Consider the following 13,695-nt stretch of genomic DNA (forward strand, 5'->3'; position numbering starts at 1 on the left):
TCTGGGTTAGTGAGTTTGAGAAGTTTAGAGAAAGATTATGGTTTTATTTCAATATTAAAAATATTTTTGAAAGCAAAACCATGTAAGCAAGTTCTGTTCTTCAAGTCTGGGGTAGCATTTATATGATTTAACCAAAACCATAAGTTTTTGTAACTTGATAACTTGATTCTTGATGGTACTTTAGTGTTATATATATATATATATATATATATATATATATATATATATATGTGTGTGTGTCAAAGGAAAATGTTTGTATGTGAGATGGCCAGAATGACTTTTAGCTTGTACAGCCCCCTCATACAGGCTGGGGATCTGCACGCCTGTGGTTGGGATGTGGTTTACAATCGCAGAACAGCAAGAGAAGAAGGTCAACCACTCTTGTTTCTCTTGGAGTAAAATAGTTTCTGTTTTATAGACTTTTGACTACACTACTTCTCTATTGTTTAGTTAACAAACACTAAAGTACCATCAAGAATATACGTATATATATATATATATATATATAGATAAGCAAAGAGTATTGGGTCCCTTTCATCAGCTGTTAGGTCAAACTTAAGAAATCTTGGTGTCATATGTGACCAGGCTATGCATTTTGATCAGCATGTTAAATCATTGACCCGTACATGTTTTTTCCATCTACGAAATATCGCTAAACTCAAGTCCATCGTCTCACAACCAGAACTAGAAATGATCATCCATGCGTTCATATCATCCTGTCTGGACTATTGTAATTTCATTTTCACTTGTCTCAGCAAAGCATCTGTGAACCGGCTACAAACGGTCCAAAATGCGGTTGCAAGACTGCTAACCCTTTTTTTATTTTTATTTTTATTTATTTATTTATTTTTATTTTATTTAATTCTAACTTGTGGCACATGTTTTTACACTATGTATGTTTTTATGGTCTTATTTTCAACTCTTGTTCCTGTGAAACACTTTGTGAATTTCATTTCTGTGAAAGGTGCAATACTAAATAAACTTATATACACACTTTACTTTTCATACATGTATCTTCACGCTCATTTACATATATTTACACTTACAGACATACATACATTCTAACTCTTACATATATACATTTTCATTCTCACATGTATAAGCATATACCATATAAGCATACCATTTGGTTTCGTATATGTATGTGAGAGGAAAAGTACATGTATATGCATGGTCATTCTGAGTAACGTCCCCAACGGCCCCTCATACTTGACTGCTGAGATCCTCCAGTTGGCTGGAAAAGCTCTCAGCAACAGTAAAAGGACCTGTATCATCCCCCGTCACCTGTAGCTGGTACAGTGATAGGCCACTATGGCCACAATAGAACAACAAGCTATTTATCACTGTGTTGAAAGACAACATGTTAAATCAAATGCTAAATCAAAGACAACAAATATCTTATTTTCTCATGTTCTATTTTTAAGATCAGAACAAAATCAAAACAGCAAAAAACAGCTGTCATTTGTTTTCTGAATTTGGATTTGTAAACGAATAATAAAATAACAGTTCATTGTCGGTTTTCAGATTTTGGATTCTATATCAGATATGAAATGATCGAATGATATACGGATACTGTTAGAACAGAAAATATTTTGTTAGAACAGAAAACCTCATAACTATCAACTGTTAGATGGTTGACAGAAAAAGGTATTCACCGTGGTATAAGCATCCCCGCACCATTGAGATTTCATGTTTTTGCCATGACAGAGGAAGTTGCTATAACTTTATTGTAAATGCTCCAGTCTGCACCAAACTTTACATGTTTGGTAAGAGTCCCGGCGTGAACACGTCTACATGACAATATTCCATCAGTGATGCAAACTGACTGAATAGCGCCTCCTACGAAATTTCAGCGAAGCAGACGCAGCAGCAGGCAAAATAGTGGACAAAGGAAGTGATGTTTATCTCCTTCTTGCACTGTCTGAAAACAGCCCGGGGTCTGAAGACATCTACATGCCCATGACAGAAGCCCTTCAATTGCACTGCAGCCCGACGTGCACGGAGGCGCGAGGGCCCGTTCAACACTGCTTGCAGCTTTAATTCTAATTATAACTACTCTAATCATCTGTTAACTCCCCCTGCTCTTTCATCTGTTTTACTTCGTGGATGCCTCTTGTTTTTCACTTTGCATTGATAGTTTTGTCAGAGTGAGGGGTGGTTTAACTGTGCGCTCTCCCTCATGCCTCTGTGCACCTTTTTTCTGCCTCTATCTTGGTCGATGATCAAGGAGGCTTCGGTGGAAATTATAAACAGGATTGACAGCATTTTGGGTGTAAATTCAGGAGGCTCATTTCTGCCTGCTTTCCAGCATTCACAACAACAAGCACATCAAAATACAAGATATTACAGGCAAAAGACGACAGAAGTAGCCCAATCGGAATGCCCAAACATAAATAATGGCAGTGTGTCATTATTGGTTATCAGACACTGATCATGTTTATTACCTGTTAAAATAGACTTTTTATATATTACTGAGGTCTTTTGCTAAAGCAGCAGTTATGAAAATGTTTAAACTGTGTTGTTGAGGCAGACGAGCATTATCTGGAAAACATCATGTTTCTTGACTTTACATGGATAAAAAATTAATACCAAACTATGTTTAATGTTCACTTAATGAGTTAGTGTATGTTTATGAGTCATGAGAAATCATACATTTTCTTTTAGGAGGAGGAGATGTTTACCAGTTAGCTCAGCTCTGTTAAATTAAACAACATTTTAACAGAGGTTTTCCTCCAACAGTAGGAAAACAGTTGAAGACTTCATATTATGATATTTAAACTACATTTAACCAATTAAAAATTGTTAACTGTAATATACATTTTGAATGCAGGACTTTTACTTTCATGAAGTTGTTTCACAACATGACACTTAAAGTCACAAACTTAACTGGCTTACAGAACATTTAGCATGATGCCAACAACATATTTATACAATGGGAAATCCCACAGGAAAATGTCAAAGCTAGCAGAGTTGGAGTTACACTATTTAGTTTAGTTCAGTTTTTAGATGTGCACACAAAATGGTCTTTATGAACCAATAATAACTTTTAAGCTGTAACAGGAGCATTTCCAAACAAACAGAATGAGAAGGGAACCTTGGATTAAGACACGATGAACACAAAATGCCACACATAACTACAGTATGTGTAGTGCTAAGTTACAAGAAAGATAGCTCACTGCTGTCAGTTTCTTCTGCAGTTGCTTCACTTCCAGTGGAGTTATCGAGCGGAAATACTGATAGCACCACTCTGCCATTGCAACTACATTGTGGTCAGAAGGGGTATTATCCAAGCCGGTCGTTCCTGGTCTGAAAAGTGAAGCCATGGATGTATAATAAGAGCTGGATACCGGACTAAAAATGATGCCCATTCAATCCTACAGGAATTGCTCTGCTGGCGCATACACCAAAAAAGTTTCTAGCTTCCGGGTTTGTTTCTGCATTGTGTGGCCCACTGAATATGTGCAGTAGTGTTTCCCTGCTGGCCCTGCCCGTGAGTTCTCGCTCGGCCCATAGACTTTACATTGTGATGACGTCACAGATTTTTAAATTGCTTTTCTCAGCTCAAGGAAAGTTTTACACATATAAAACCCCCATGGATCAAAAGTTCATAAAAGACAGACACAATTGTAGTTGTTTGCGGTTCAAAGTGTCCCATTTTACAGATATCTCTTTTACAATGGTGGTCTATAGGGGAAAATGCTTTTTGGGCTGCAGAGGGATTATTCGCTGCAATACCGTGAGTGGCCACTGGGAAGAATTGACTGCGAGGCTCAGTTGCGGAGCCCTATCCAGCTCTTATAATACATCCATGAGTGAAGCCAATACAGAAGTCTCTAAAACCTGCATTCTCTCTAATGGCCATCAGGGGGCAACTCCACTGGCTCCAAAAAGAAGTCCGATTGTGTGAAGTCTATGAGAAAATGACCCTACTTCTCACTTGACTTATTACCTCAGTAAACATTTTCCTAATGAGTTTATGATCTTAATCGCTAGTTTCAAGTCTTTCTCAGTTTTTCTGGTAAGTACATTTTGTGTTAATAATTTCAAGCCTGTTTTTCACTTGCGAAATTTAGCATTGGCATTAGCATCATCACAGTTAACTATAGACTCTAAATCCACAATGCTAACCAAGCTAGCAGCTAGCATTAGGGTCAGCTCCACCTTCTCATTTACTGCACTTTAGTGGAGTGTTATTTTATTGCAGGCAGAGAAACTATCTAATAATGAAAAGATTTGGATCTTTTGTTCATCAGGTTCGGCCCAAATCTTCAAGAGCTTCAAACGGCCAATTTATATTTTCTAACAGGAGTCCAACAATCTGGAATTTAAGTCTCAGTAATTTTGTAAACTCATCCCCTCATTGTTAACTTTTAGTACCTTCCTATATTTAACAATATTGTAGATTCTGGTTTGCACAGATAAGCGCATGAATGTTGATTTTATTTATATATTTTGCTCCTGATGAGATTTGATTCTCTTCTAGGGGAGCTTTATTGGCTCTGCCTGCACATCTCTTGTGATAGTATAAATATCCCATTTTATATTCTGCCTTCTATTTAATAATTGTGCAAATAAACAAACTTAAACAGTGTGTATGTCAACATTTGAATAATGAAGTAAAAACGAACTTCACATTTCAGTCTGATGATCAGGTTACTCAGACATCTTAAATCACTGGGAATGTTCAGACAAACATATACAAACAAAGCACATCTTGTTGTCAGTGCTGTCAGCAGTTGACAGCCAGTAAACTTGACCCCAAGATGTTTCCATAGCAACGTAATATGAATAAATGTATATAGCTAATAATTACTAGCAATTATTGACTGATCACTTCATACTGATGCAGTGTCTGATCTTACTAGCAGTGTGTAAGATCATACTGGTAGATTAACAGACATCAGCTTTTATGACAACACTGATAAGGTCAAGAGTATAATTTCCTCTTTTCAGTATCTCACTTATATAGTTTTACATTAAAATCGTCCCACAGTCCAGACAGAAAAATCCAGATGAAAGAAAATCTGAGCTGATTAAAATGTTAAAATGTTCATTTGTATCAATTACTTTCCATTATTACTGTGTGCTCACAAGAAACAAACTTCCCAGCAGCGAATGCTTTGCAGATGATTTACTTCAATGACAGTTCAGGAAGTAGTGAAGCGGTTGTGTAGGTTGTTGAAGATGGTTGATATCACATGACTTCCTGCTGCCACTTTAAACATTGTGGAACAATTGCGCATATGAACATCAATTATTACGCCTCTTCTTGGTACAATTTTTTCTTTTTTTCTTTTGTTTTTACATACACTCTCCAACTCTTACACAACAAACGCATGCAGTGGGGGTGACCTGCATTTTTAGTGACACTTTTTACTCAGTAGGTTGTGTGTGACCAGAAACACTAATATTATGTTGTCAGTATCATGTAGAGAAGTGAAACTGTGCCCTTACGCTGTGAAAAAAACAGTGAAGAGGTTGATACGTCACTGGTGGAAGTATAAATGGAACAGTGTTAGAAGCGTTAGTGTCGTTCTGACCAGAGAAGAAGAGACATTTCTTCTGGGACAATTTTCAGTTAACGATTATCTTGGATACATTTCACAACAAATTCAACCCATTTTTAAAAGTTTTCCTTTTTCTATTGATTAACTGGGTGTGTTGAATTTTCGACTGGGTGAGTTTTATTAAAATAATTCTGAAATTGTATTGATATGATGCTCAAGGCTAATGTTCACTTTGATGCCTTGAACGCATTGATGTTTTCATTATAATAATTTATGACAGTTATTTAATAATATTATAGTTGCATTTAATTCTATTCAACTTAACTTCTGATGTGAATCATGTTTAATTTCTGTACTGAGGTGTAGCCTTGGTGTTATCAGTATCAGATTTTCACCTCTGAATGTTGACGACATTTTATGATCCGATATTTATTTATGGAACTTTTTTGTCATAATAATTTTCTCTCATCATTATACAACTTACTGTGCTAACTTACAGTAGCTTAAAAATCGTGAAACAATTTTGAGATATTTTACCACTGAATAGCTCTGGAATATAAAATCTAACCTGCTGTTTTGTTGCATTTTTTGTACAGTGTCGTTTATTTTTACCACTTTTTTCACTTTTTTTTTCAAAATATTGTTCTTTTTAAAGAAATTATACTGCTATGATTAACAATTATATTATAAATGATAATTTATATATGTATTCAGACATTACTGCAGGTGAAAAAGATGAGGAGTTGATGGCTTGTTTACAGCAAGAACGTTCATTAATTTTGTTGCTTTTAAAGTGAAGGAATACAGTTCCTTTGCTATTTAATCATTTCCTGTAACTTCCTCTTTTTAAACACAGGCTCACTATATAAAATATTTCCTGTAATCTGCAGATTTACTCATCATGATGAAACTGATCCTGACTCTCACTCTCATCTGGACACTCTCCAGCACAGGTAACCTCACTCACTCTTAAAACAGCATTTCTGCAGGTACCTGTCATGTCAGGTAGTTCATAATTCTACTAATTTTTTACCCTGCTGTTTGTCTACCAGGTGTTAACCTTTGTTCATGTTTACCATCATCATCATCATCATTTATATTTTGTTTGTTATATCATCTGTATAGCAACCACAGAAATCTACAAAATAATATAAAACACTAAAAAGACTAATTTGCAACAGCAAATATGTGTAGAGAGAAACTTCATGCTGCAGAGATTTTGATTTTTATCAGCATAATGAAGAAACATCTTTTATGGCGCTATCAAGTTACAAAAAGTTCACTGTCAATATATATATTTTTTTTCATGTCAACTAACACATGATTAATATTTTTATAGTAACATAATTATAGTTATGTTTAGGGACGCCAAGCACTTTGTTAAGATAAGGGAAGGATGATAGTCTTGGTTAAATAATAAAAACATCAACATAGACTTGAAGAACAGGACATGTTTACTTTTTCAATATTGAAACAAAACCACAATCTTTCCCAAAAAATAAGTTTTTCTTTGTTGGCCACAGAAATGTCCCAGTTAACATCATTTTACATAGTGCCGTTTCATTCTTTAAACATTTTTAGAAAGAGAGATAATGCAGACGTCACCATGACAGAAAACTGTACATCTAAAGGCTGCAGGCTGATTTCTGATATTTTAATTAGTATTTTAGTTGTTGAGAACTATTTATTGGGTTTTTTTGTCTTAAATACCATTCTGTCATTGTTTGTTGTAATTTGGGGTTGTCTCTCATCAGATTAACTTTGCATACTGTATCTGTGTTTATATGACAAACAGGATTCATGTTGATTGTTCAACTCATACTTATTTATTTCATAAATTGCAGCTGAAGCTCTTGAGTGTTGGACTGGTCATGGGACTGACATGAAGCAACAGACCTTAACTCCATGTAACCCTACTGAGCTGTGTGCAACTGTTGCCTTTCAAGGTATCTGTAAAAAGTATTAAAAAAAACAGATTTTTCCTTAATGTCAGTCACTTATTCAGTTTTAAATTCTGCATTACAGTGTTCGTTCTGTGTTTCACTTTACAGAAAAAAGGATTGGATATTTCTCACAGGACACCACCAGGTTGTGTTTGCCATCCTCCGTTATCAGTGAAGGAAAGCACACATATTCATTCAATGTTGGTTTTGAAAGTAAGGCTGCATCTGTTCATGTGTGCAACACAGATCGCTGCAACAGTCAAGTCATTCCTCGTAAGTAAAGAGAAAAGTTTCCCTTTTTAAAGACACAAAATCACATTCACATGTACTATCAGTCTAATGTTGGTCACAGTGACGAACAATAAGTCACTTTGTGTCTTTTACAGTGTCTGCCATGTCTCCTGTTCTGTTTCAGACCCTGGTATTCAGAAGAAAAACAACCTGCAGTGTTTCACCTGTAATTATCTTTTTTCTGCTGTGTGTAATGAGACAGTTCAGTGTGTGGGAACGGAGGACCGCTGCGTTAGTTGGACTGGTGAGCCCTCATGATCATATTGTGCCTCAAAACACATTATTTCTGCCTTCAAAGTGGCCATTTCCTGCTGAATAAATAATAAGTAAATAAAAACTGTGGTCTAACAATGATTTTGTCATCCACAGGTGGATATGCATATAGCAGGGACCAAACAGCTTATGCCTTTGGTTGTGCCTCTGCAAACCTCTGTGACATTGCTTCTCGCTTGGAGCTCCTGCCTCATTGGCCTTTTAAATCACTTAGTGAACCAAAATGTTGTGGAAGCAGCTTCTGTAACTCAGCCTCATCTGTCAAACTGAATGTGGTCCCTTTGCTATTTGGACTCTTTACTCTTATTGTCTCTTAGAACAAAGATAAAATAGCAAAGGACATGTATAGTGTGTGTGAATAAGCCAAATACTTCTATCATCTTCTCATTTACACAGTGTGTCTTTTACATTTTGAATGTTTTAGCTTGGTAAATAATTATTTTAACCATAACTGCAGCATCCCATTAAAAAAAGTCAGCTAATGGTAATCCTGTCTGGTTCAGTAACAAATATGTCTATTTACATAATGATAACTTTCTTACTAGAGTTATTTGAAGTAACCCAAAGCAGTAGTGTTGTTACTTTATATGTAAGTAACAAGTAAATAATTATTTAGAAGTAGAAGTAGTAGAAGAAGAAGTACCCATCAAATATGTACTTGCAGTGCAGTGCTCCTCAGTCTACCAGCTCGTTTCTAGTTTTCCTGTGCTCACCTGACAGTTGATTTTGGCAAACCAACTACCTTTGATATCTCTTTGACAGTCATTTGCCTTTTTTTCCAGCCTCATTATGATCTTCTTCACTTGCATGGTCACCTCTTTACCCTTCACATTGACAACTCCACCTCAATCTAAATGAAAACTCTCAAAAATGTTCAACTGTCCAATTACATACTATCTGGACTGTATTTTTACTGTAGTTTTGGTGCATTCGACTGTGTATGTGTACAATTTCAAAGTATTTTGACTCGAATTCTGCCATATTTTGGATTTATGTAGAATACAGTTTTGTACAAATTCCCTGAATCCCAAACTCTTTTGCACAATTTTATTTCTTTTCTTGAAACAAGGCACAAAATACTGAGAAAAACTAAAGATGCAATACTGGCAAAAGACAAATAAAGAACCCACAAATAGAAGATTTGCGTTCTTAATCGTAATCTTTTTCTTTGGTTTAAACTGTGGGCTCAGCTGGAAAAAGTTGATGACACATATAATATTTGGCTCAAAATCTGATGATTGGTTGTGTGCTTACATTGCCCGGCCACTGTCAATCAAATGTACAAGATAAGTTTTTGACTGTAAATTCTTTTTAATTATTAATATCTATGTTTGTCTGAACTTTGATGCTTATTAAGTCATAATTATTCATTGTTAGAGTTGTATTTAAAGAGTAGCTTCATACCTGGCTGAAAGTGTTTCTGCCCGTCTAGATAAAAGTTTCCAGTCTGCAGTGGTGGAGGAAACAAAGCTTTCTGAAGCACCAAATCAATGTGTTGAAAATGGTTCACTGTTTGGAAGAATTTGTTATGGTCAAACTGGCGACATCTGCTGGACAATTGTTGACATTACATGTGTGTGGATTAAATCTGAGACCGTAATGAAACAGTAGTCTAACTGCTTTCATTGTTATTTTGTTGAATAAAGTTTATATTATAAAACTTTTAAACTGTCCACACTTCTGCTTTTAAATACTGTGGCAGACTGAGAAGCACATCTCATATTCAAAACCAGCACGACCTCTGTATGACATAACAAGACACAGTTTAGAGAGGTCTTGTGATTGATGATCGAAACATTTTGCAGCCTTTGCCTTGAAAGGTTGATACTGTGTCAAGTAGTCTGCTTTAAGTGTAACATCACTAGTCTGCTGCACCTCTGACCACCTAGCAGCACTGATGGGTGTAGTCAGAAATGTGCTTTATTGTAACCACGTCAGTGATGTCACGGTGTACTAACACACCCTGAAATGCGTCTTCATCACTGCTGCAAGGTGAGAAGTTTTAAGGGGATAAATTGATATTTAAAATTTGAAATGAGCCTTTCAAGAACTTTAAATGTGTCACATTTAGAAAAGAAATACGTTGTGTTATGTGTCTTCACGTGTGCTCATCCCACCAGTCACAGTGACACAAATACTATGATAATTATTAAGGAAACTTCTTTTAGTCCTGTTTACACTTATAAAACCCATTTGTTGCTATAAATGGCCTGCAGTTGTATTCATAAACTGCTCCCTGTCAAGGGAGTAGCAGGAGATGGATTGAAATGCAGGAAAAAAAAGAAGCCAGAATGAAATGAAGAAAGGCATGCAGACGCAGCAAAACAAAGGATCCAACCAGACTGAACTGAAACACAGGACTGAAATACTAACTGAACTAACGAGGAGATGAGGTGCAAGTGGGGAGAAGGGCGGAGAAACCCAAGTGAGGGGAATGAGGAGATGAAACAAGAGAACAGGAAAGAAGCTGATAGGCTGTGGAGAACACTGGGAAAAGGGCAGGGCTAACGAGAATGATGCAGGGCAGGTGTGGAGGAAAGAGCGGAACAGACACAAGAAAAACCCAAAACAGCAGAAAACCAAGAAACCAGAAAACATAATCCTCTTCATAATAAACCGAAATACATAAACTCGTCTAAGAATATACATGAATAAACTTCAATACACAAGTACACTGTAATCTGTAAATCTATTTATTATTTATTTTATTTTAAATTTGTTATTTACAATTTCATGATGATGCAGTTCTGTTCACATGGCACAAAGAGGCTGTAAACGCAAATTATTCAAATCTACAAAAACAAATGCCAAACAAACTCCTTCTTCATAATGTGTTGAGGATGAGTTACAGAGTCCAGCCATTGAACAAACATCTGTCAGTCTCTGGATAAAAACATCTGATAAATATAAAAAATACAGAAGAACTAGAATGAACTGCCTGGTGTATAAATTGCTGCATCTATGACGTTTAACTGGGTGCGTCAAACTCCTCAGTCACATTTCATAACTAGTGTGAAAGCAAATTTAAGTATCAACTTTAAGGGCCTACTGCCACTCAGTCCAGTTCAACAAACAAGAAAAAAGTCTGAGGGCACCTGGACTGGTGGGGGGACACAGAGCCAGACTGGGACAGAACCATGACACACTCCTGAAAATAAGAAACATCATCCTGCAACAAGCATCACAAAACACCACAGAGTTCAATAAAAGCTGAGATAAATCAGGAACTGTTTAATTCATATATACATATACAGTAAATTAGAATATCTGTACTATTTAATGATGGTCTCTAGACTTGAATGTGAAAGGTCTTGGCTTGTTGGAATTTATGGTGTCTTGTAAGCCCATGTGGGCTGGGCATACGGTTGTATGCATGACATAATAATAAAAATTTCATTCATTCATTCATATATATCAGAAAAGCTTTATTAAGGTGGTATTTACTAATTAAAACAGCCTCTTCCCACCAGCCACAGGAGGAAAATAGACTGCACTGAGGTTTCTGTAATATAGTTTATATTATATTTATAGACTTTTTCATGTCTGCACTAGTTTCTTTAATATCAAAAAAGTAATCTTTAACATGGAATAATATGCAGAACAATCTAAAGCTTACCTCATTTTCATCGTTTGGACATTTAAAATTTTTAATTTCATCCTATTTCATTTCCGCTGTTCTTGTTTTAGTTGATTCTTTTATCTGTCTGCCTGTCTCAGCAGGTTGTTTCCAGAAGGTTTCAGCATTTTGATAAACCCAGTCCCCCCCGTCCCATGTCTCCCCGGTGAATAAGCGAGTCGAGGTTGAGTTGCTACACCCTCCCGAACTCACCAAAAGCCGCCGCCATTACTGTCCAGCCACTTCTGTGTTTACATGAGAAGTTGGAGGTGGGAGCTGTGTGCAGGTTATCCTGACTAACCTTGCAGCTCAGAGAAAAGATTTTTTCACATTCCAATTCAAATGTTATATTCTTAAGAATTAAAAGTTGATTGCTCTTTGAAAGGGTGTACTTGCACTATTATGCCATTACATTATCATTACATATCAGTGGTATAAAACGGTCTTATAATGACAATAATATCATTTATCGCAGTTATTTCTGGGACAATATATCGTCCAACATTAGTATTTATTGTGACAGGCCTACATGTGTGGAACGCATCCTCCAAGTGGACTCCAGGAAGTGGTATAAACCGAACTAAAATGCAACCGTGGCGTCCATAGCTGTCCATGTACACGTCCACTCTTAAGTATATCTGTGGCTTCAGTCTGCCACAGTATTCACATTTTATAATGTAGACTTTATTGAACAAAATAACGATAATGAAAGTAGTTAGACCATTTGAATTAGGAGCTTCATCTTCTCAGATTTAATCCATTCATACAAATGAAATGCCAAAAATTGTCCAGCAGATGTCGCCATCATGACTGTATCAGTGCATCCAAACAGTGAACCATTTTCAACAAAACTGCTTCACATTGATTCAGCGCTTCAGAAAGCTTTGTTTCCTTCACCACTGCACACTGGAAACTTTTATCTAGACAGGTAGAAACACTGTTTTTCAGCCTGGTATCAAGCCACACTTTAAGTACTTCTCAATAACAATAAATAATTATGACTTAAAGAGGACCTATTATGCTCATTTCAGCTCTAAATTTTTATTCTTGGACTCCACTAGAGTAGCTCTGCATGATTCAAAGTTAAAAAAACTCCTTATTTATCTTATACTGGCCCTTTATGCAGCCCCTCAATATACACAGTTTCTCTTACACTCCGTTTTAGCTCCTGTCTCTTCAAGGCCCCCCTCCTGATGAGCCCACTCTGTTCTGATTGGCCAGCTTTACGTATAAGCGTTGTGTAACTTCACCGTCATTGCAAAGAAAACATTTCCTGCTCTACTGCTTCAAATTGCTTCAAAAAAGCTTTTAAATGACTAACTAATGGGAGACTTTTATTGTGAAGAATTTACAGGAAGTAAAAATGTGGCTTAGCGGAGCTTCGTTAGCGGCGCTAAAAAATGGTAGAAACAACAACGTATGAAACTATTTGGAACTATTTGTTCATCAGATCACTTAGAAATGATGCAGGGAGGAAGAGTACAAGCAGAAACAGCCACAGTGAGATGTTTTATGAAGAGCTGCAGACAACCAGAACACCTCCAACAGGTAAACTACTTATTTGTGTGTGTAATGGCGTCGTGGCTCCCCAAGCGGAGCAGCGAACTCATGCGCTGTGCACATAGCAGATGTCCATATAAAGAAATCCGTCACAAACTGACATCAGCTCGGGCTGAAAGTAAAAAAAAAAACAAGCGCTCAGAGCAGTCTGAAACTGCTGCTTTTTGCTCACAGGGATTACTGCTACATACGTTTACCCCGTTATTTGACACGTCGGCCACTTTTAACATGAACATCCAACATTGTGACATTATATATATGTCTGAAAATAAGGAAAAGCATAATACCTCCCCTTTAATATGAAACCATCCAAGTTCAGACAAACGCAGATATTATTTTTTAAGAGTCTGAAGTGAGTCTTGTCTATTTGATTGACAGTGGCCTGGCTATGTAAGCACACAACCAATCAGATTTTGTGCCAAATATTGTATGTGTCATCACCTTTTTCCAAGTCCAAGAGTCCACAGTTTAAAATAGGATTGAGAAAATTTGTTATTGGTATTGC

General features: G+C 36.4%; 4 protein-coding genes across 6 annotated transcripts in view; 3 read left to right on the forward strand and 1 right to left on the reverse strand.

Moving 5' to 3' along the window:
* The window catches only part of LOC137187333 (phospholipase A2 inhibitor and Ly6/PLAUR domain-containing protein-like), a 97,279-nt gene that overhangs the window by 73,610 nt on the left and 9,974 nt on the right, over nt 1-13,695 (forward strand). The gene's annotated exons all lie outside the window — the stretch shown is intronic.
* Nucleotides 1-13,695, reverse strand: part of LOC137187332 (urokinase plasminogen activator surface receptor-like) — a 141,053-nt gene that overhangs the window by 34,979 nt on the left and 92,379 nt on the right. The gene's annotated exons all lie outside the window — the stretch shown is intronic.
* The window catches only part of LOC137187328 (phospholipase A2 inhibitor and Ly6/PLAUR domain-containing protein-like), a 47,550-nt gene that overhangs the window by 13,267 nt on the left and 20,588 nt on the right, over nt 1-13,695 (forward strand). The window lies entirely within an intron of this gene.
* LOC137187330 (phospholipase A2 inhibitor and Ly6/PLAUR domain-containing protein-like) lies at nt 3,894-10,320 on the forward strand. Of its 2 annotated transcripts, none has more exons than XM_067596150.1 (6): nt 3,894-4,018; nt 6,398-6,460; nt 7,352-7,453; nt 7,559-7,723; nt 7,866-7,985; nt 8,111-10,320. In XM_067596150.1, exons 2-6 carry the CDS (start codon nt 6,409-6,411, stop codon nt 8,329-8,331), a joined length of 660 nt encoding a protein of 219 aa, XP_067452251.1. In that variant the 5' UTR covers nt 3,894-4,018; nt 6,398-6,408; the 3' UTR covers nt 8,332-10,320. The 2 variants fall into 2 exon arrangements, with proteins under 2 accessions (XP_067452251.1, XP_067452250.1); XM_067596149.1 differs by lacking the exon at nt 3,894-4,018 and adding an exon at nt 5,042-5,677.

This window comes from Thunnus thynnus, chromosome 8, assembly GCF_963924715.1.
Source record: "Thunnus thynnus chromosome 8, fThuThy2.1, whole genome shotgun sequence".
Taxonomy (NCBI): domain Eukaryota; kingdom Metazoa; phylum Chordata; class Actinopteri; order Scombriformes; family Scombridae; genus Thunnus; species Thunnus thynnus.

Bases quoted from the DNA above. Each gene is read 5' to 3' on its own strand.
- LOC137187330 (XM_067596150.1), top strand. From the start codon at position 6,409: ATGATGAAACTGATCCTGACTCTCACTCTCATCTGGACACTCTCCAGC. The intron at 6,461-7,351 runs GTAACCTCACTC...CATAAATTGCAG, and splicing joins CTGGACACTCTCCAGCACAG to CTGAAGCTCTTGAGTGTTGG. The intron at 7,454-7,558 runs GTATCTGTAAAA...TTCACTTTACAG, and splicing joins TGCAACTGTTGCCTTTCAAG to AAAAAAGGATTGGATATTTC.